Here is a 22,479-nt window from a genome sequence, read left to right as displayed (position 1 = left end):
ATCAAGGTTTAATACAGTGGTGCTTGGCAGTACACATATTCCTATCACTCCCCAAAACCAGCATCTGAAGACCTCGCAATTTCAGAATCTGATACCGTGACGTTCTACACATCATCTGTCACCACTCTGGTGATCTATACTCCGCGTGTTTTTCTAATGAAATAACTCCTCCTGTTGCCTCCTAATTAGAACTGAAGTCCATATCCTTTTCATCTCCATAAATCTCGGAGCAATTATCATTTACGTGGCAGTCCCATTAATTAAGCACACATCCGGTCAAGAGCCAGTATAATGGCCACATGCGTGACTGAGTATAATCAGCCTCCGGTGAATAATGATGACCTTGACAGAAATGTAGTGAGCGCGTTAAATGTGCACGCTACTCTTTCAACAATATGAATACACTTTCATGGATATTGTTCTTGGATTTATCTTTAAGTTAATTTATTAAATGATATGAGTTTCAAAGGACTGATGAATAACATTGAAGGTATATGCTGTTTTTCAGCTGTACAACGGTGACATGGAGAAGAGCCAACGAGTAAACACAGCTCAGGTCACAAACCAGTTGAAGTTAAGCAACGTTGGGCGCGGAGAGTCCTTGGAGGGGTGACCGTGTTTGGCTGCTTAACTCCTGAGTGTTTCTAGGAGTTCAATCCTGCCCCACAACGAAGCACATGTGGTTTATGTGGTCTCTCCTTAGGGAAGTGAGTTTGTTCAAAATTGCGTATGTTCACCCAGCAGAAAATGGGTACCCGGTGGGATAAGTCATTTGACTATAACCTTTTAACGCCTAACACGCAGCTTGAGTTATCCGGGATAAGACGTTGTAATGCGCCGTTGAACAGCTTCTAGTTGGATACCAGGCGCAATAGAAATACATTTTTATTAGAAGAAAACCTGAAATTAATTCCATTCATTCATTCATTCATTCATTCATTCATTCACACATATCCCATCCATACCAGTATTACCGGGTCTTTTTGTATCTAAAGAGACAGTTTGGGTGGCACAAACGATGTACAGTATGTACACTGATGTGTAATGAGCTTTGCGCTATTTCGATACGACAGCCAGTCGGTCATCTGAATTGGCCGTTACCTCAACTGGACACTGGTTCGACAATGCTATCACTAGGTATACCTCGATCCTAACGTTTTCAGTCATGTTTAGGATTAATTTGCGTGGATCAAATAACGAAGATTGTCCCGTGAGACAGTGGTGTACGAAGTTGAATAATTCAATGTTTCGACAGAATGGACTATTTTCGTTTTGTGAGCAATGTAAAGCACACCAGCGGTATCCCGATAGATACATTCCTGAAACCCCAGCTGCAACTACAAGTGTTGTGCTCATTTCGCTACACGCGCGTCTCATTTTTTATCGGTTATTATTTTAGACAATATATCTCAGTTAAGCTGACATTTCAAAGCCTGGTAATGTCACAATTTAAATATCTGAGCAGGTTGCCGAAGACCGATCGCTTTGGAATACGTTTAAAATGACGTTATCCAAACGTATGACCGACATTTGCAGAGAAAGATTGAATAATCGCCATATAAAATGCACACTGATTTATGTTTAAATACTAAATTGCGTGTTTGCCATGCGAGAACACATCTGCATTTCATACATGTAAATTGTGTGTTGCCACAGTTATCTTATGCTGCCATGACAGTGGAATGTAACGGAGCACACCAACGTGAATCAATACGTTAAAATATTCGTTTCACGACAATTTACAGTCGTCGTACTCATGTATATTTTACACCTGACCTAAAATCCATAGACTATTCTTCTTTGAATACGAGCTGAAAATGATGACAGTGATGCTTGAAGCAAAAGGAGAACTCATATACAGGATGCATGTTATCTACTAGTGCCCGGTTAAAGTACATTCGGTTTGACACCTCTTTCACTGCCATCCCTGTTACATCACGGCTTGTAGGTATAATATGGGGGGAAACACCGACATGTTACAGGTTTTACACGTTTACCTGGGGCGGAGGGGTAGCCTAGTGGTTAAAGCGTTTGCTCGTCACGACGAAGGCCCGGGTTCGATTCTCCACGTGGGTACAATGTGTGCAGCCCATTTCTGGTGTCTCCCGCCGTGACATTGCTGGAATATTGCTTAAAGCGGCGTAAGACCATACTCACTCACTCACTCCATCTTGTCAAGTTTAAGACGTTACCACTTGGGTGAAATCAATAACACTGGTTTGGTGCTGACAAACCTAGAAACAGGGGCGAACACGGATTCGAACCCACAACAGGAGGATTTGGATACGCCCAATGGACGTTCACAGCAATCTTTACCACCTTCGACGTCCGGGCAATCAATGCTGTGAGAAAAGATTTTCCAGACAGAATGTCCCCGCCAAAGACGTTTCAGGATATACACCCCTGCACCTAATCCTTGCGAGCTCTGCAACGGGAAAGTGTCACTGTTATTGGCGACTTCACACCCAGGTAATGTGCGCGGGTACCACGTAAACAAACAAATCCTGGTAATATGTCCCTACACATTATATGAATAATATGCCCCGATACAATTTCAAACTATGATGCTCTCTTAAATTGCCCGGAGAAAATGTTCACGTGACACCCCAAGGTAACTTGTTAAATCCATTGAATCTTTCGAGTTAAAATGTTAGAGTAACCTTTTCAGGCAGTGCATATATACTTGACATACCAAGCAATACCCAGGTAAAAATGTCCATGAAATATAGTAATCTTTCAAGTCGCATACCGAGATGACTCTTTCAAGTAACGTAACGAGGTAATTTTTCAGTAGTTTTCCTAGGTGGTTTGTTCAAGTAATTTGTGCAAGTAACATACCAAAGTAACTTTCAAGTAACATGTCGAACGCCATTAGGTTACACGTGGAAATATCATATTCGAGTATGATATCAAAGTAACATATTCAGGTTACGTTACCAAAGTAACACATTCAGGTTATATTACAGAGTAAAAAACACATTTCCAACGAAATATTCAGGTCGAGGGAACATATTCGGGTCATACGTCGAGCGAACATATGCAAGTCGCATGTCGATGTAGTCATGTCGTATGACCAAGTAACATAGTGAGGTCGCATGTACAGATGAAATATTCAGGTCACTTTTTGAGGGAACATATATATATTCAGGTAAGATGTCAAGGAATCATATTTAGGACACATGTCGAGACAACTTATTCAGGTACCATGTCGAGGTAATATATTCAGGTCCCATATCGAGGGAACATATCCAGGTCCTATGTCGAGGGGAAATATTCAGGTCCCATATCGAGGGAACATATCCAGGTCCTATGTCGAGGGGAAATATTTAGGTCCCATATCGAGGGAACATATCCAGGTCCTATGTCGAGGGGAAATATTCAGGTCCCATATCGAGGGAACATATCCAGGTCCTATGTCGAGGGGAAATATTTAGGTCCCATATCGAGGGAACATATCCAGGTCCTATGTCGAGGGGAAATATTCAGGTTCCATATCGAGGGAATATATCTAGGTCCTATGTCGGGGGGAAATATTCAAGTCCCATGTCGAAGGAACATATCTAGGTCCCATGTCCAAGGGAAATATTCAGGTCCCATGTCGAGGGGAAATATTCAAGTCCCATGTCGAGGAAACATATTCAGGTCCCATGTCCAAGGGAAATATTCAGGTCCCATGTCCAGGGGACATATTCAGTTCCAATGTCGAGGTAAGATATTCAGGTCACATGTTGAAGGAACATATTCAGGTCACATGTCGAGGAAACATACCCAGGTCATATGTCGAGGGACCATATTCAGGTCACATGTGTTAACATATTCAGGTCATATGTCGAGGTAACATATTCAGGTCCCATGTCGAGGGAACATATTCAGGTCACATGTCGAAGTAACATATTCAGGACCCATGTCGAGGCAACATATTCAGGTCATAAGTCGAGGTTACATATTCAGGTGAAATTACAAATGATCGACCGATCACATGACCAATCAGCATATTCAGGTAACAATACCATATAGCATATTCGGGTCAAATGTCAAAGTACGGTAACCATGTTCTGGTCACATGGCCAGGTATCTCGTTATACGGGTCAAATATTGTGGCAATGTGACACGATACCATGAATACCAAGTCGAGTAACCATGCCCGTGCGTGATCCGACGCCAGGGTGGTATGCAATCGCCAGCATACCACACTTCTCGATCTGGCTGTAAACACATTCAGCGGCACTGACGGTCTGGAGTGAAGCACAAATACTACGATCAATACTCCTCACACTAATAATGCACAAGTACATAACGATTCAATTGTTCGTGGTAAATAACACAATTGTTTTAAAGTGCCTGTTGAACATGTTTCAGTGCAGAGGAGAGCATTCAAGATGAGCAATTGTTCTGTTTGCAATCATCCAGAAAAATGTCGAATGCCCTCGTTTATTGATTTATAGATGCGGGCGGATCGTTTCAAATATAAACGTACATTCATATGTTTATTCTTTGAATGAAGGACTCTGCCAGCGTTGCCATGGTAACTGTTGAGGGAGCTTTGAAAACAGAGCTTGTTTGATCAGGGATGTATCATTCAAGGCCTTAGTTAACTTTTCAAACAGACGATATTAAATACACAGGTGGAAAACATGTTCAAATTTGAACCGCCACTGTTGAAAGAAGTCCGATGCAGTTGGCTTTTTAGACTTGCACCGTATGATACCGGGGGTGAGGTGGGGGAGTAGTGCTTCAGGTGAAAAAATGCATTATTCAGGTGAACTTGCACATGTGTGTGTGACGTATATGACGAATCCGCATATTTACGTGACCGCCTGGCATAATCGCTAATCGACAGTGACATTAAAACGACTGCTTACGACACGTACAAGGTTACGACGTTTTTATTTTATTTGACCTTAATGTGTCAATAGTATGGTTTACCTCATTTATCATGAAACCTGTCAATGGCACCAAGGGGAATGTGTTATATATCATTTCTAGACACAAATATGTCGATCAAATATGTAAGATAATGGAAGGAAAATATCAAATATCAAGCTAATGCACGAGTTATGTTTCCTCTATTTCAAGGGCCACTGATGCAGAGCGATTAATGTTTCCAGCCAACAGTCTAATTACGAAACCAAGCTGCAAACTGGTCAGCCCCTGCTGGGGGCGGTGGGGTAGCCTAATGGTTAAAGAGTTGGCTCGTCACGCTGAAGACCCGGGTTCGAATCTCCACATGGGCACAATGTGTGAAGCCCATTTCTGGTGTCCCCCGCCGTGATGTTGCTGGAATATTGCTAAAAGCGGCGTAAAACCAAACTCATTCAGTCAGCCCCTGCTCCCTCGACCGAGACGGACACGGGGACTTGGCTATTGTCCACCTTGGCAGAATTTCTTCAACCTACTCAGTGGGACATAAGGAAGGGTGGATGCCCTTCAGATGCCGTTATTTGAAAATATCCCCGGTAGTTCTTGTTTGATTGTAATAAAGTATCCTAGCAGTGTAGGCATTTTCAGATTTACTAATGTTTGGATGGTATAGTGACTGATCCAATTTGATCCTATTTCTGCGTTTTTTACCTCGATATTTAATCATGTAAAAATATGATGTCTATTACGTATGTTATGATATCAAAAACACACATTTGATATATTTGAATCCATAAACAACCCCACTTTGCCATTGCTAATCATATATACAGTTTCTAAATAAGTACACAACAAATGTTTATATATATTTCTTATGTAACAATGAAGTTCCATCCGTTAGTAGCGTCAAAACAGTGTCGGCCCATAAGGGTGTTTTCAGACAATCAAACTTGCATGCAATACAGCGATTACTACTCTCTTGCTGTAACCCTTGTTTAGTGGTAAATCTACACATGTTATTTGTCATCATTCACTTGATGATCAGTTATTGAATTTATAACAGGTATAATTAGTGATAACACCACTCAGATTACCCGACAAAGGTTCCCATTTGGCATTTCTTGTGTCTGAAGTAAATACTCATCATTATAAATTTAGGTCTGATGTGGCAAATGTATTACATCTTATGTAATATGCGCATGGAAGTGCAGCAAGAGGAATTATCAGCTGAGTTTCAAAACAAACATCGATCAAGGATTAACCGATAACACGCTGATTGATTAATTGCTTTTATCCTGCACAGCGGATTTGTCAAAAGGTAGTGTTTATTCAGTATAGATTCACTAATCTATACTGAATACACCCTGTTGTAAAGTTTCTTTGTAAAAACAACGTCCTTCCTTCAAAGGCTTAACCGCCAAAACCTTGATTGGTAGCTCATTATTGGCTAACGAAAGTACTGTCGGAAATAGAACAAAACTGTTTTTAGGCTGTTACTCTGTATCCCTAAAATTGACACAACTGCAAATATCATTTGTCGAAATAACCCACTTCGGCGTTCAGTGGGATGCGTAGTACGATATCCAGAAAAGCATGTTTACTCGTAAAATCGGGCAAAACTTAGAAAAAATACGAATAGCTGCTGAAAACAATAGATCAGACTATAGATGGCAATTAGGTCGCTCAGCCAGGTATGACGACGGACCGTCGACTCACCTGGCATGAAATGCACGAGCTGCCTACAGGCACAAGGGGTCATCTCAAAGATATTTTGTGCTTTTTCATGTGTGTTGACTATGTCTCGTCTACTGATTAACATCTTACGTGTCTTTCTTTCATAAAGTTTATGTTGAGATATGTAAGAGAGTATGATACCCGAAAACCATAGAAACGACTCGTAGTATATAGGTGGCATGACCACCCGAAGATCGACAGGACTGGATATTATTTGTAAATTGTTATGACGTGCCGTGTACCTCCCCAGTATAATTGTCCTAAAGGATTATCTTATCTTAGCTGATATCTCTATCCCCAGGCCGACCCCAGGTTTTGCTTTTGAGGCGACCCCTCCTATCTGTTTCTTTTTATAGTGACAGTGAGACTGCATGGTAGCTACATCCTTAATAGTTTCGGCATAAAAGTTATTATTTTTTACGTCAGCTATCGTTTATAATGAATCTACGTCTAATTTCAAATTGGGCATTTAAAAAGTGTCCTTTGTAATACAATATCGTCGCACACTAATTTGCATAAAGCCATGGTCTGTTCCAAATAAGTCTTTTTGGACTTAAAAACCCCGCATTGCTCATTTTAGCACTAATTTCCCCTCAGTAAAGTCCTTTTTCTCCGTTTCCTATCTCTCTACCACTGAGACTGTAGTTAGGCCGAACTTAGTTTAACAGATATTTCACACTTTCACATATCAACTACATAAATTGTAGAGATAAATGAGAAAATACAGTTTTTTTCTATTTCCGACAGTAATATAATGGCGGACATCATGCAATTACTTACCAGGTGTGCTATCTTGGGTGACCAATGGGATACACCAATGTGAAAAACCTGAAAAGATAAATCACTTTTTCGCATATTAGACCGTTAAAAGACACATGGCATGGAACAGGATTCTTTGTCAGCTGCAGATGAATGGCATCTCATTACTTTATGTGGATATTGATGGATACATTCCCCTAACAAGGTAATTGCCTGATATTGTTGCCATAACTTTAGTCTCTTATAATTTTAATATTTGCATTTTGTTTTAATCTAATTGTTATGGCATTTAACAAATTTTTATTTTTTTTGCCGTGAAAGGTAATGAGACTTAGGGCGTGTGTGTGAAATATGATACACGTCTAGATATTACAGTCGTGTTATAAATTCACTAAGTATAAGCAGATCGTGTGCATTTTATTAAGTTTCAAAATGCATACAAATATGATAATAAACTAATTAGGATTATAATACAAAATATAAAGACGTACATTGACTTCGTTATTTCAGTCCTAACATTTTCTACCACTGGCAGATGGTTAAACTTAAAATGTTTTCATTTGTTATCAAAATAATGCCATTTAATACAACATTAAGATTGACTATAGTCCGTCAACTGAACTTTTGGCACCCTGTTTTTCACAATTTACCTTTTAACCCAAAATGCCTTCAAAATCTTTTTAGGCATACGCTCTAAATATCTTATGACCTATCTCAGGTTTAAATTTCATAATTTTATGTCAATTATTAAAGCTTCTTCTTAAGAAGCCATCTTATAAAAATATGAAAAATAAAAGTAGTTATACAAGGGAGTAAAATGATACGATGGAACAGCAAACAACATGGTGTGACACGCGTGCATCTTGTTTACATTGTTACGCCTGCAAGCAAATCTAAAGGGACTGTATAATCATCACAAATCCATTTTAAACAAGCAGATTTATTGAAGTCTTTCAATACTGGTTGCTCAATCTCTTGTATCAAGATCCAAATTTGAGCAACAGCTTGCATATGGTATGCTTTGATACATTGATGTCATGGTCTTCTTTTGAACAATATTTTCTTCAGTTTGCTTGACAATATGGATCGATGTAACCGACGCATGACGTCCCTCACAACCCTCCTATCGAATTCATCAAGCTTTCTTTTCTTTGCATGTTTTGAGACGGTCCCCGATTTCATGTCATCGTCAGTCTCTGAAAGAGTGTCATGGGAGATAACTCTATGCTATGTTCTTTTGCAGATCTTGGTGGCATTAATGTCTTTAGGCGAAACACTCAATTGAAAAAGAGGGTGTTTTTTCGCTTTGCCTTGGGTTGAAAAAGTTGTAAACTCTTTTGATGATTTACCGGTCATCTTTGTACAACATCGTTTTTACCACAACCTGTGTGTTGACGATCTTTGACATCACTTGAGCGTGCTAATGTAAATACCCGTGCATGTACATATCACGCTAACACACATTTTACAATGTTGTTGGCTTTTCCATCACGTGCGTTAATTAACCCCTCGTAAAACTCTCCACAGTTTTACAATTATTATATGACAGGTTTAAAGGCAAAATCTTTAATAATCCTTTTAAAATTACTAAAATCGATATCTTGTTAGGTCACGGTATACAATTACCATATGAACAGAGTAGCGGTTTAAAATATTCAGGAGTTTTATGTAAATTGTGAAAAACAGGGTGCCAAAAGTTAAGTTGACGGACTATAGTAATGAACCCAAGCTTACTAACACCCCCACCCCCACCCCCAAGACTCCCCATTTACTTAGTTACTCTTACTTTCAAACAATGCTATTTTATCAGGCTTCTCACCAAATTCAAGGTCAAACTATTTCTTAAATCAAATTCTACATCCATTTACGTTAACATTTTGATAAAGTCAATATTACTATGAAATCAAATCTTTACATCAAAATCAGCATTTTCATCAAAGTGAATATTGTTTTATAAGAAACCAAATTATTCATCACAGTCTACATAATTTTCAACATCAAGATTATCGAGTAAAAAAATTTCATCTTTGTTGATCAGTCTATACGTTTTCTATCAATTGCGCATGGTGGTGGCGCAGCAGAGGTAACGAATCAGTCATGAACTCTGGGATATCATCCGGGTACTCACGGGAGAAAAACAATAACAAAAGCAACAACCAGTCCACGGAAATTGCTCTGCATCAGTGGCCCTTTAAAGAAAGAAATTCGACCGCCAACTGATCAAATTCCTAAGCGCAAGTAATACAATAACACCCTTCTATAACTATACAAAACTCATCCCAATTATGAATTTATTGTTTCAGTGAATCGTTTTCAATGATTATCATGAAGGTCGTGGGTTCGATCCCTGACCGCGTCATACCAAAAGACGTTAAAATATGGTACTTGTTGGTCCCTGCCTGGCGCTCGGCATTAATGGGTACAACAAGGACTGGTCGGCTCGGAGTCAGTATACTGTGTCTGAGTGGGGTATTCATACTTCACTGTGGCATGGTATCTCGGTGGGCTAGCACTATAAAACCAGCTTCAGTCTGGGCTAGTACAAGCAGCCGCACATACACATACACACGCATGCACGTCGTCATATGAGTGAAATATTCTTATACGTTAAACCCAATTCCACCACCTCCACCACCATGATATCAAATGGTCTCGAAGAGCCCTCAGTCATTTTTTTAAATAAATGTGCAGGAGGACGTTTTTTAAAAGTGTCTCGAGGCGTACACGTTTTAGTTTATGAATATTTGACGACAAAAATTACCGAAATAACATATATTGTTACATAGTCCATATAACAATTTCTAAAAAGCATATTATTATATGATATGATGTTATAACTTTTCTTATTGGGATCTGATTAGAGTTGATCAGTTGAAAGGGTAAATCCCAGTGACGTGTTCTCACGGGGGCCAGTCTGACAGTGGACCCCTTCACTCTATTGCCAACCCGTGAAGACCCGGGTAAGAATCGGTCTTAAGCAAACCATGCTTGTCGTGATAGGCGACTAACGGGATCGGGTCAGGGTCGCTGACCCGGTTGACAGATGTCATCGTATCCCAATTGAGTAGATCAATGCTCATGCTGTTGATCACTGGACTGTTTGGTCCAGATTCGATTATTAACAGACCGCCGCCATATAGCTGGAATATTGCTGAGTGCAGTGTTAAGAAACACAACACAAACGATCTTGCCTGTAAAGTGATTTCGTTAGTGCCTTCTATAGACCATGACATTTTCCTGATTTCAAAGATTTTTACATTTTGGCGATACTATCACGAAAAGGCATGGTCAACTAAATGTGGGAGGAACGTATGGGATGCAGATCTGTGATGTAACTAGCTATTCCCAGAACGTAAGAGACTAAAAACAAAACTTTTCGACCCTGACGTTTTCCTATTTGGAATATTGTGGACTGTGCAAATCATATCTGCAGCTCATTAACTGATCATGAAACGTGTAACTTTTCGCAAACATCACTGTATGCCAGTCGATAAAATTGAAACATCTTGCATCACTGGCGAATTGTTCTTGGGTCCTCCAATGTGAGAACATTTCATTCTCGCGGGATTCCGTATTCTCAAAAAAGGTAACGTTACGTTCGCTTCAGTCAGTTATGGAAACTACGTGCAAATGATTCCGCAGACAGATTTAAATGAGGGATTAAGTGCAGTAATATGTTCACTATATTCAATTAGTAGGCATGACATGTAGACATGCATTGAGAGCAAGGATCAGTATTGGATCCATTTCTTTTTATTGTTTTCATAAATGACATTGCTGATGAACTAAATTGTTTGACAAGGCCGTTTGCTGATGATACATCACTTGGATATTCATCAACTGATCATAGACTGCTTGGGTCTACGTTAAACTCCAACCTACAGAAGCTGAGCTCTTGGGGAAAACTTTGGCTGGTTAAATTTAATCCAAATAAAACAGAAGCTGTCAGTTTTACCCTTAGAATCCAAAGTGATAACATACCTTTATACTTTGATAGATGTGAAATTAGTAATGTAAATGAACATAAACACTTAGGTCTAACGTTTTCGGCATATGGGAAAAGGAATAAGCATATTGGCCAAATAGTAATATCAAGTTCTAAGATGATAAACTCCATCAGTAAATTAAAATTCTTACTAAGCAGGCACATTTTGACTAAAATTTATATTATGTTGATCAGACCACATTTTGAATATGCCTGCGAGGTTTGGGATGGGTGTAATTCTGAACAGTCATTGAGACTAGAACAACTACAACTGGAAGCGGCCCGTACTGTTACTGGTTTACCAAAATATACACCACTTAAATATCTCCATTTTGAAACTGGTTGGGAAAAATTATCAGCACGTAGGGAAAGAAGAAAGTTAACATTGTATTATAAAATGTCAAACACTCATGTCAATCTTTTATCCCATCAACGACAGTATTATGGAATAATATCCCATTAGAAAAGCGAATGTTACTATTAACAAAGACGTTTAAATCATATTTGAAGAAACCTAGCTATTGTCATGGCACCATCATATTTTTCTACAGGTATCCGCAAACAAAATATTATTCATACTCGTTTAAGATATCATGTAAGTGAATTGAATTACGATTTATTTAATGTTGGCAATAGGTCAGATTCAAAATGTGAATGTGGGAATTAACGTGAAAATGTGTATCACTTCATGTTTGAGTGTTCTCTTTATCACGAACACAGAACGAAAATGTTTAACCTTTTAAAATTACATGATGATGCTTTAAAAATTTAGATTTATTCTTAAGTGGCAGCAAGAACTTATCATATACACAAATCATGCAATATTTAAAGCAGTTCAGCATTACATATTAAATAGCATGCGTTTTTCTTGAATGATGTAAATATTTTCATATGTGTAAATAACTATCTCTGTACATAGGTCTCTACCGTTTCTGTACTATATTTCTTTCTATATTACATGTATGTTGTTGTATATCTATCATGTTGTATGAAGTCGGGAGATGGTTACCTAAGTTGGATAACTTGTTCCTAATCCATTTCTTTACTGAATAAAATATGTTAAAATCAAATCATGCATAATTGCAATTCATGATTTATTTGTATTGGAGCAGATAACAAAAACAATAACTGGTAATTGAAATATAAAGCCATGCCATCATGTCGTTTAAGACAGCATGTTTGTGTCAAGGCTGGGCATCCACTGACAAGATGCCCAAAGCGGCGTTAAAGAGGTTAAATCCCTTTGTTTGTGTAGGAGCGCGTATTATGTTACGCAGTTATTTCCCTTTATCTTGATTCTAATCATACTTCCGCCATCACTTATGTATCATGAATAAACATGTCATCTATCCTGAGGTAAACCTAAGCAAGAGTTATCCCCCCTTATCAAATTTAATTTGGGTATGCTGTTTTAATTGGAGATAATGTTGATACCCTCTGGTAACATATTTTTTATATTCTTGAATATTAATCTAGTGTGAATTTACTATATAAAAATTCATTTTATAAAAAATTCTTGTTATTATAAAAATATTTTTTTCATTGATGAATCGATATTTTTTAAATTCATGTTTTTATAAGAATTAATTAATGTGTCAAATCCTACATACTGCCTTGAAAATTGATTTTCCTGCTTTATTTCATATCAATACTGAAATATCTTTATAAAACACACACTGAATAATAAAAGTAAACAATTTACTTTTAAGAGAATTTTTATTGACATATTACTTTTTACAGACGGTGCCACAAGGGGGCGCCACTTGTCAAACAAATGCCGTGGTGACTTGCTATTTTTATTACATAAATAAAATTTGGGACACATTTTTCTTCAAAATGATGCCAAATTTAGTAATTTCTTGACATTTTGATATTTTGTATCCATCCTCCTTAAAACTAATTCATATTCACTCGCACAACAACGCTGGTCAAAAACAAACACCTCGCCTTCTAGGCACCCGGTTGGTGACTTGTTCAGGAGATGCGTGTTTTTATTACATATAATTAAAAGTCTCTTTGGACACGATGTTTCACGCGGTTACCACATGAAAATAAAGCGTTATTAGAATCGATGTAAACTGTCAAATTGTTAGTAGCATTGAGTCATTTTTTTAAAACAATGACATTTTTAGATATTTTATTCTAGTATCCAACCTCCTTGTACCCAAAAAGCGGACCGATGAATTGTAATCTAACTCGAAAACTAATAAACATAACACACTCAATGAAACGCTGATCATAATCAAAACATCATACCCACTCTGTGAGGTTTTTGCAGAATTTTTGTCCTAAAAATAATAAAGTTGTTTAGCAAACTATCATTAAAATATTGACACAGTTCACTGTTTGTTACGAGGGAGGAGTGCAGAGAAAGGGACAGCCAGGTGTTCGGGAAGCACGTTCACAGACAAAGTTATTTATTCATTAACCTGTGCTGTGCCGTCTCCATCCGTTGTTTAACAAACGATCATAGATTAAAATGGATTTATTGGATTGTATTACAAGGGGGTAAGCGCAGTAGTTGGAACAGTGAATCAAATGCACGTGCAGAATGTGATGAGCGTTAACTTAGACCAACCCTACTCGTTCTCGGTGTTGTATTTAATGCGCATACCCCTTGAAATACAAACCAATAATAGCGATTTTAATCTATGATCGTTTGTTAAACAACTTTATCCTAAGTTGAATAAAATTCTGGGATTTAAATGTTCAGTTGGCAAGGCAAAATTATGATCTTAATTTCACGTTATTTGATTTACCCTTTTGTTTAAAGTGAAATTCATCGGTTACGTTTTCACTGCAAACGGACTATTGTGTCTCGTAGGCCAATTGGCCGGGTACTGTTTTTAATGTGTCATAATACGACTATAAAATTGTACCACAGCATGTGACACATTAATAAAATGATTTTCTTCTTCTTCTTCTTCTTCTTCTGCTTCTTCTTCCTATAAGTATGATCTTCGAAAGAATGATGACACCCTTCATAAGGAGTTTTGTCTTCTCCTTCTTCTTCTTCCTATAAGTATGATTTTCGAAAGAATGATGACACCCTTCATAAGGAGTCTTCTTCTTCTTCCTATAAGTATGATCTTCGAAAGAATGATGACACCCTTCATAAGGAGTTTTGTCTTCTCCTTCTTCTTCTTCCTATAAGTATGATCTTCGAAAGAATGATGACACCCTTCATAAGGAGTTTTGTTTTCTTCTTCTTCTTCTTCTTCTTCTTCTTCTTCTTCCTATAAGTATGATCTTCCAAAGAATGATGACACCCTTCATAAGGAGTTTTGTTTGTTTGTTGTTTAACACCGCAATCGGCAATATTCCAGCTACATTGCGGTGGTCTGTAAATAATCGAGTCTGGACCAGACAATCCAGTGATCAACAGCATGAACATCGATCTACGCAAATGGGATACGATGACATGGGTTAACCAAGTCAGCGAGCCTGACCACCCGATCACGTTAGTCGCCTCTTATTACAGTCTTCCTAAGGAGAACCCACTCCCTGTATAAGTCATCTGCTGCCTACTTGCGAGCATCCAGCACATCAAAAACGGTGAAGCGGCTGTAAAATCTCTCAATACGTTTGGAGACTGATTTCGCTGTATCAATTTCAATGTTCTATTGTGTGATCTAAATGCACATCTTCAATCTGTGAGAGATTGATAATTACCAACATGACTTTTTCAAACATCCACCTGCATAATAAAGGCTTTCCGTTAATCGTCCCGAATCTGCAGGCATTTAATGACGTCAAATCCACTGGACACATACATGAACTAGACTTCCCATGCGATAGACCGAACTGGCTAAGGTTTATACACGAGGTGTAATTCGCGTAAGCGCGAGCGATTCGGACGAGTACTTCGAGCTTTTTTCAAACTAGGCAAAAGTGGATTGCGACCTGTTTTTCCCCCAACCTCAAATCGTTAGTACCGAACGCATCAACTCAATACTTAACGGAAAGTCCCATCCAACATCCACAGTCATCATAATGTTTAACTCCAAAACACCTCAAACTCACAGATACCATCTGTTTTGGCACTTCCAAAAAACTAGAAGTAAAGCCATGTACTCTATACCCTGGTTCTAATGCTACCGTTTGTCCAGGAGAAAATATGGCATTATATCTAGGGTGGCATTATAACCAGGTAGAATCTCAACAGGATGCTTGGTGGTACGGCACTGTCTATGCAATCAACAAGGTGATTGTGCTGATGTCTCCTGTAATGAGCCTTAAATGACTGGTAATCCCAGCGTCTTGAGGCTGCAGGTGTGTTGTCGTTGTGTGTGCAGGAAGTGTATTGTATTAAACCTGTAAAACAATGCTCCAAATGTCTAAAATATCATCACACTGTCACATACTGTAAAGCACCGGTAAGTAAATGCAAAACGGGGTAATCCCGTTAGTTCGACCTTTGGGTCGAGGTAAAAATCCTTTGATGTTTGATGTTGTGACAACGGTGTTGGTTTAGGGATTAAGACAGTGGTTTTCTACAATGTGTTCACTCGGGGAACGAAATACGAATATGTGTACCAGCGGGTTGACATGTGGACTTACGGGGCCTAACCTGCAAAACATGCACAGCCTAACTGGTGCATACACTGCACAGTAACATCCCAAACCTCTCTTGCAAACAACTGTCCACACAGACACACAGACATGCAAGCAAATAGGCACATAAAAAACACTGACACAGCTTAAATCCAGACAAAAAAAACAGGCACTGCAAACAAACAAAACACCATATACCAAGCTTTAAACAAATAACATTGCACAAGCAAACATCCCAAAACAGGACTACCAATAGAAGAGTTAGCATGTCCCATGTGTCAGAATGGAGTGGTCAGTGAACATCATGTATATTTACACTGCCCTTTTTATGATGATCTTAGAAGAACTCTTTTTATAGAAGCAGAGTATGTTAACAACGGTTTTAATCTTTTACCAGAAGTTCTCAGTGCTTTTTAACCTTAAAGAGTGCCAAAACCTGTTATAATATTCTCCGTACACGTAGATGGTTTTTGTTTAAATAGTTTTTACATATTTTACACGTTTGTACTCCTTTGAAAGTGGTTTTATGCTGCATTTCAGTCTCGCATAATTCCTATGGAATGGTTTGTACAGTCTTTATCGCATTTTTATTCCTTTCTATTGTATATTTTGTATGTACGAGGTGAGACACTAATCAATTATCTGTCTGTCTGTCTGTCCCTAAAACAAAAGCCCATCCATGTCCACACGACACAATCCAAACCACCAATATCAAGGAGATCTCTGGCCACCGAACTCTCCAGCACCACCAACACGGCACCCTCACCACTAACACGCAAGACAGCTCCTAACAAACAACCTAAACGTAGTCCAAAACACAACACGAATACACTGCAAACACCCCTTTGTCGCTGGATGTCATCGTAGACCTGTGCTCAACAGCAGGAACATTGATCTACGCAATTGGGATACGATGGCATGTGTCAACCAAGTCAGCGAGCCTGGCCACCCTACCCCGTTTGTCGCCTCTTATGACAAGCATGGGTTACTGAAGATCAATTCTAACCCGGATCTTCACGGATCGCGCCTTAACGAGGGACTTTGCTCGTTAGCTATCATTGTCTGAGACGACTACAGATTCAAGTAGCGTTGCATTAGCAACACTGTGGCATCTACGTTTCGGGGCTGCTCCGAGTGTGGGTTTCAGGCAAGATGATCCCATGTTTCAACCCGTTTAAAAAAAACATTGAACGATCAGAGCATGTGGCAGATACAAAAGTACCTATTGAAGACAATCGTTTTTCGGTGACCTTGATATGATTGTGGTAATATGAGCATTCATCCTTGTCCGTCTTACAGACCCTGAGACAAATATACCCAACACAGTCCATGCAAGTCTATGGTAATTGGCAAGTTTAGATTACCACAGTTTCAGGATGTGGGGGAAATATTAAGTAGTTTTGATGTCTTCGTTTGGGTTTTAGAGGGAACCAGTTATCCAGCCATGCTATCTCAAGAGATGCTGCTCTGAGCTGATATCCCTATGCTATGTTGGTGATACTTCTTTTTTTCTCCCCAAGATTACAATGTCATATCTACAAAAGTGAGGTACATACAGATAGATGATATCTGGGTATTATGTCAAATACCATGTTAATACCCATATATAATTCAGCAAGAAAGAAATATGATATCTGGTACATATGGATACATTATTTTTGCTTTTGCATATATGGTTTTCCACAAAGAATATTACTTTCAGAGTTTCATGTTTGGATGTAAAATATGTTGGGAGAAATATTAAGTAGTTTTGGTGTCCTCGTTGGGGTTTTAGTCGTCCAGTCATGGAAACCCAGGCTAATCTCAACAGAGGCTGCTCTGAGCTGATATCCCTATGCTCTGTTGGGGATTCTTGATACTTACTGTCCCTGAGCTGCCCACACCACTGACAGTGGGAAGCAGTGTGTGTGTGTGTGTGTGTGTGTGTGTGTGTGTGTGTGTGTGTGTGTGTGTGTGTGTGTGTGTGTGTGTGTGTGTGTGTGTGTGTGTGTGTGTAGGGTAGGGGGTAGGGTAGGTGTGTGTGTGTGACAATAGATATTCCTGTCACACACACTTTCAGCAGCGTGTCAGTAATGGTGATACATATCTTTGCACGTGTTGTGAAATTCAAAGGAATTATCGCTCTGCAGATTTATTTAGTCTCTGAAAATGAAGAAAGTCCCTGGGCTCCTTTTCTTTTATTGTATTTCATTTTAATTGAAATTTTTTTTTTCTGTAAAATATTTTCATTTCAGAGGTGAGGTGAGGTGAAATTGCGTTTAACGTCGTGCTTGAGAATATTTCGCTCATATGACGACGTGCATGCGTGTATGTGTATGTATGTGGGCTGCTTGTACTAGCCCAGACTTAAGCTGGTTTTATAGTGCTAGCCCACTGAGATACCATGCCGCAGTGAAGCATGAATACCCCACTCAGACACATTATACTGACTGCGAGCCGACCAGTCCTTGTTGTACCCATTAATGCCGAGCGCCAGGCAGGGACCAACAAGTACCATATTTTAACGTCTTTTGGTATGACGCGGTCGGGGATCGAACCCGCGACCTTCGCTCTCCGGGCGGACATTCATTTCAGAGACTAGCTGTTAGTCTACATTCACACCTAAACTAACTGCAGATGTTACTGTTGTCAAATGAAACATCCATGTGAAACTATAGGAAGCAGGCATATAATCTAGGAACAGGTCTATTTTCTATACTTGAATGCCAAGTGCAGTGTTTGCAATATTGAAAAGCCATCGTCTCCGCGTCTGCCTGTATGCAATGCAGTCACATCTAATCTTTTCAAACATTGTTGAAATGGTCCCCTTGAGCAAGTTATTATAGAATCTCACGCTAATTTGACTGCATACTGTGACGTGATGTAAGAGTTTCTCAAATAGCATCTTTAATTTCACTTTTTCAGTAATCTAGATGACTTTTTTATTGCATTTTGCAAATGATATATTGACTGGTTGTATGCGTAGCAGAATTATTTTGGAAAGGTGAACATGTTACAAGAGAAAGATTAACGATATGCATGTACATATGTCTTCTCGTACTGCGACATTGGTCACCATTTTTGACAGATAAAGCACAGTCCGTGGGAATATTTGCAAACTTCCAACTAATCAGAAGCCAATCTTAAAAAAATAGGCGATAGAGTTTGTTTGTTTGATGTTTAAAGCCGCACTCGGCAATATTCCAGCTATATGGCGGCGGTCTGTAAATAATCGAGTTTGGAGCAGACAATCCAGTGATCAACAGCACGAGCATCGATCTACGCAACTGGGAACCGATGACATGTGTCAACCAACTCAGCGAGCCTGACCACCCGATTCTGAGCCTGACTACCTGCTTATTAACTGTACAACGTAAACGGGATAAAATAGTCTTGATTCCATCAGGCCCTGAACACTGTGTGAATGAGTCACGGAAATCAGTCATGGCACAAACGTACATTTGTAGAAACGTGGTGAGTTACTTATCATCGGTTACATTTCCTGTGTCCAGACCAGACAATCCAGTGATCAACAGCATGACGATCGATCTACGCAATTGGTATACGATGACATGCCAGTGAGCCTGACCATCCGATCCCGTTAATCGCCTTTTACGACAAGCTTTGGTTGCAGAAGACCAATTTTATCCCGGATCTTCACAGGTTTCATAATTAATGTGGAGATGGTAAATGAAATCAATTAGTTGAGCTATGGTCGTTCTGTGTGTTGTTAAAACTTTTTAACTGGGGAACTTTCCGCGTTTACACCACTTGGGTATGTTATAGGGTGTCACGATACACCAACCTCACGATACGATACGTATCACGATTTTAAGGTCACGATACGATACGTATCGCGATACATAATTTTCACGCCATTTTGCGGAAGGCTGCTAAAAGAGGGATATAAATCTGAGATACTTCACTAATAAATTCTTGTAACAAGCAAAACTAACAACTCAAGTCACAAGGTTCCCTTTGATATGCCCAACTTGACAGGTATTCTTGTCATCATTATCATCATGATTCATGATAAAATAAAATGTATCAATATTATCAGTGTAAATTTGGTAACTGTGGAAATAACACTTCCAGTTGTCTCCAGTTTCAAATTAAAAAAAAAAAATGATCTGTACCAGCAACTGGCAGCAAGACTGTTAAGTATAAACTTTGAATAAGTCACAAGTAATATCACTGATCTTATACTGTGTCACAAAACACATAAAATGAAAAATAATACTTCCCAGTACTAAGCAATCAGCTTAGTGTCAATTGACTCAATGGAAAACAGTTGTTAAATAATAAATATGCTTTATGTTCATGACAATTTACATGAACCAACTTAACTTTAAAAATTAAAAAGTAGTATAACCACCATCTCCAAATGTTTCTGTTTTGGTATTCTTCATCTATTTTCCTATGTCACATCACAGCAAGTATAGAATAAATGCACTGAATATATTGCCCCAGCAAGTCAGTCAAGTCACAATTGTCACAAGTGACAAATGATAAACGGTTATCACAGCAGATAAATAAACTAATAAAAAATAATCATCATTAGTATTTAATGATGAAACATTCAGCCTTAAGCCAGGCCTCCAGTGTCAGATTTGACAAAATCAACCAACAGTTATTTGAATTTTGTACTGCAACAGTTAACAGGATCATAATTCACAACACATTGTAATCATTCATCACATTGATCACTTCACTTCCTGAGGTTTTCTTCAGGAAAATCAACATGTTGACGTTTTCAGGCCTCAGTGTAGCTCTCTGAGCTGTGACTATATCGCCTGCTGTTGAAAATACACGCTCACTTGGAACAGATGTTCCTGGCACACACAAAATGCATCTTGCTAATTTGGACAGCAAAGGAAATTTCTGTTCATTTTCCTGCCACCACTGTAATGGGTCTGAATTGAGGGGAATACAATCCTCAGCCTTGTAGGTGCTGACCTCTTCCTCTACCCTGGCATATGAGGACTTAGCTGTCTGCACATGAGTGACAAAGACATCACCGAATAGGTCATCCATTGCAGAGGTGTTTTCTTCCTTCACATCTGGTGTCACACTTTGTTTCGGATCACTGGCCTCAGGAAGTTGGGGCAGACCATCCTCTGGTTCCATGGACCCACTGGCTTCATCATTTTCAGTTTCACCTCCACCTACAAAATAAAAGTTCCACACCACTAGACTGTAGCTTTATCATTTATCATTATACTTCACATTTGACAACCCAAATTAACTTTTTGCTAACTTGTTGAAATCTTCAGATTCGAGGATTTGAGGTTGTCAGGTTCACTTTTCTTCTGGTGATGTTGATTTTGAGAAAATCTATAATATATGCATTTCAACAAATTAGATTTTATAAGAATGGCAATAAAGCAAAAAAACATGTTTCTTGGAATGATGATTTAATATTTATATTGTTTAAATTGTAAGTTACATTACCTTGCCAGAATCAGAATCAGCCAGAGCTGCAGTCTTTGCAATAATGGCACCAAATACAGCAAGTCGTCTGGCATCATCAACATGAGGCAGAGAACGGAACCTTGGATCCATAGCTGACGCTTGAAGCAGCAGATCTTGCCCATCAATGTATCGCTTGGATATATCTTCTGATATTGCAGTCTTGACACTGCGTATGAAAGCTGAGTCAGTCTCTGCTGCTTGTGTCATGTTGAGGATTTTCTCCTTCAGTGGGAATATCAGGGATATAGTTGGGTGTTTCTCATCACACAGGATAGTGGTAATAGTTTTCATGGGCTTGAGGATTCCCACAAGGTCTTCAGCATTGCATAGCTCAGTGTCTGACAAACCAAGATCCTTTTCAGTCTTTCGGACCTGTTTTGACATCAGGACAGCAAGGATAGCAGGTTGTTGTTCAATGAACCTATCAATCATATCAAAACTGCTGTTCCACCTCGTGCAGACATCTTGGATCAACTTATGCTCTGGCAGTTGCAACATTTTTTGTTTTTCTCTCAGCAGGGCAGTGGCAGTAGAACTACGGTGGAAGAAACCGACAATTCGCCTGACTTTTTACAGAACTCTACACACTGTGTCGACTTTGAGACCTTTTGGGATGCAAGATTGATTGTGTGAGCAAAACATTTCACATGTTTTACCCCGGCCTCTTTTACAGCGACTGTCATGTTGGCAGCATTATCTGTTACACAAACAACAGGTTCAGATCTCTCCAGTTTCCATTCCTTTACTGCATCAGACAGAATCTCTCAACATTGGCTCCAGTGTGAGATTCATAAATGGCATTGGTTTGCAGAACATTGTTGACTAACTTCCAGTCACCTGAAAATGTAGTGACATGTGACAGTTATGTAGCTCTCTGTGGCCCTTGACGTCCACCCATCTGTTGTTTTAGCAACAGCTGTTGCTTTTCTCAGACCATTCTCCACTTCCATCTTGCATTCCTTGTACAGTTCAGGAACAACCTTTCCAGTAAAATATGTCCTCCCTGGCACATTGTATTTTGGTTCTAGAACTCTTAACAGTTCAACGAAAGAATCATTCTCCACTGTTGAAAATGGTCTCAGATCTCTGGCAATAAACATCGCAATTTGTCGTGTGATGAGCTTGTGACGTTCGGA

The 22,479-nt window shown here is 39.0% G+C and overlaps 1 protein-coding gene across 1 annotated transcript; it reads right to left on the bottom strand.

Moving 5' to 3' along the window:
- Nucleotides 1-14,319: 14,319 nt before the first annotated feature.
- On the bottom strand, nucleotides 14,320-21,951 carry LOC124289067 (E3 SUMO-protein ligase ZBED1-like). The gene is made up of 3 exons (XM_046725663.1): nucleotides 21,323-21,951; nucleotides 20,944-21,036; nucleotides 14,320-14,574 (listed from the first exon to the last, which is right to left on the bottom strand). The coding sequence occupies exons 1-3, from the start codon at nucleotides 21,839-21,841 to the stop codon at nucleotides 14,320-14,322; spliced, it is 867 nt and encodes a 288-aa protein (XP_046581619.1). The 5' UTR covers nucleotides 21,842-21,951.
- Between the last annotated feature and the right edge of the window lie 528 nt (nucleotides 21,952-22,479).

This window comes from Haliotis rubra, unplaced genomic scaffold, assembly GCF_003918875.1.
Source record: "Haliotis rubra isolate DU_JTF1 unplaced genomic scaffold, ASM391887v1 Scf431, whole genome shotgun sequence".
In the NCBI taxonomy this organism is placed as follows: domain Eukaryota; kingdom Metazoa; phylum Mollusca; class Gastropoda; order Lepetellida; family Haliotidae; genus Haliotis; species Haliotis rubra.
This window is presented reverse-complemented; position numbering and strand designations above follow the sequence as displayed.

Excerpts from the sequence above, each read along its gene's own strand:
- LOC124289067 (XM_046725663.1), bottom strand. The coding sequence starts at position 21,841 with ATGTTGCAACTGCCAGAGCATAAGTTGATCCAAGATGTCTGCACGAGG. Across the intron at positions 21,037-21,322 it reads CTGATTCTGATTCTGGCAAG|GTGGAGGTGAAACTGAAAAT; the intron begins GTAATGTAACTT and ends TTTATTTTGTAG. Across the intron at positions 14,575-20,943 it reads GGCCAGTGATCCGAAACAAA|GAAGAAGAAGAAGAAGAAGA; the intron begins GTGTGACACCAG and ends TCATACTTATAG.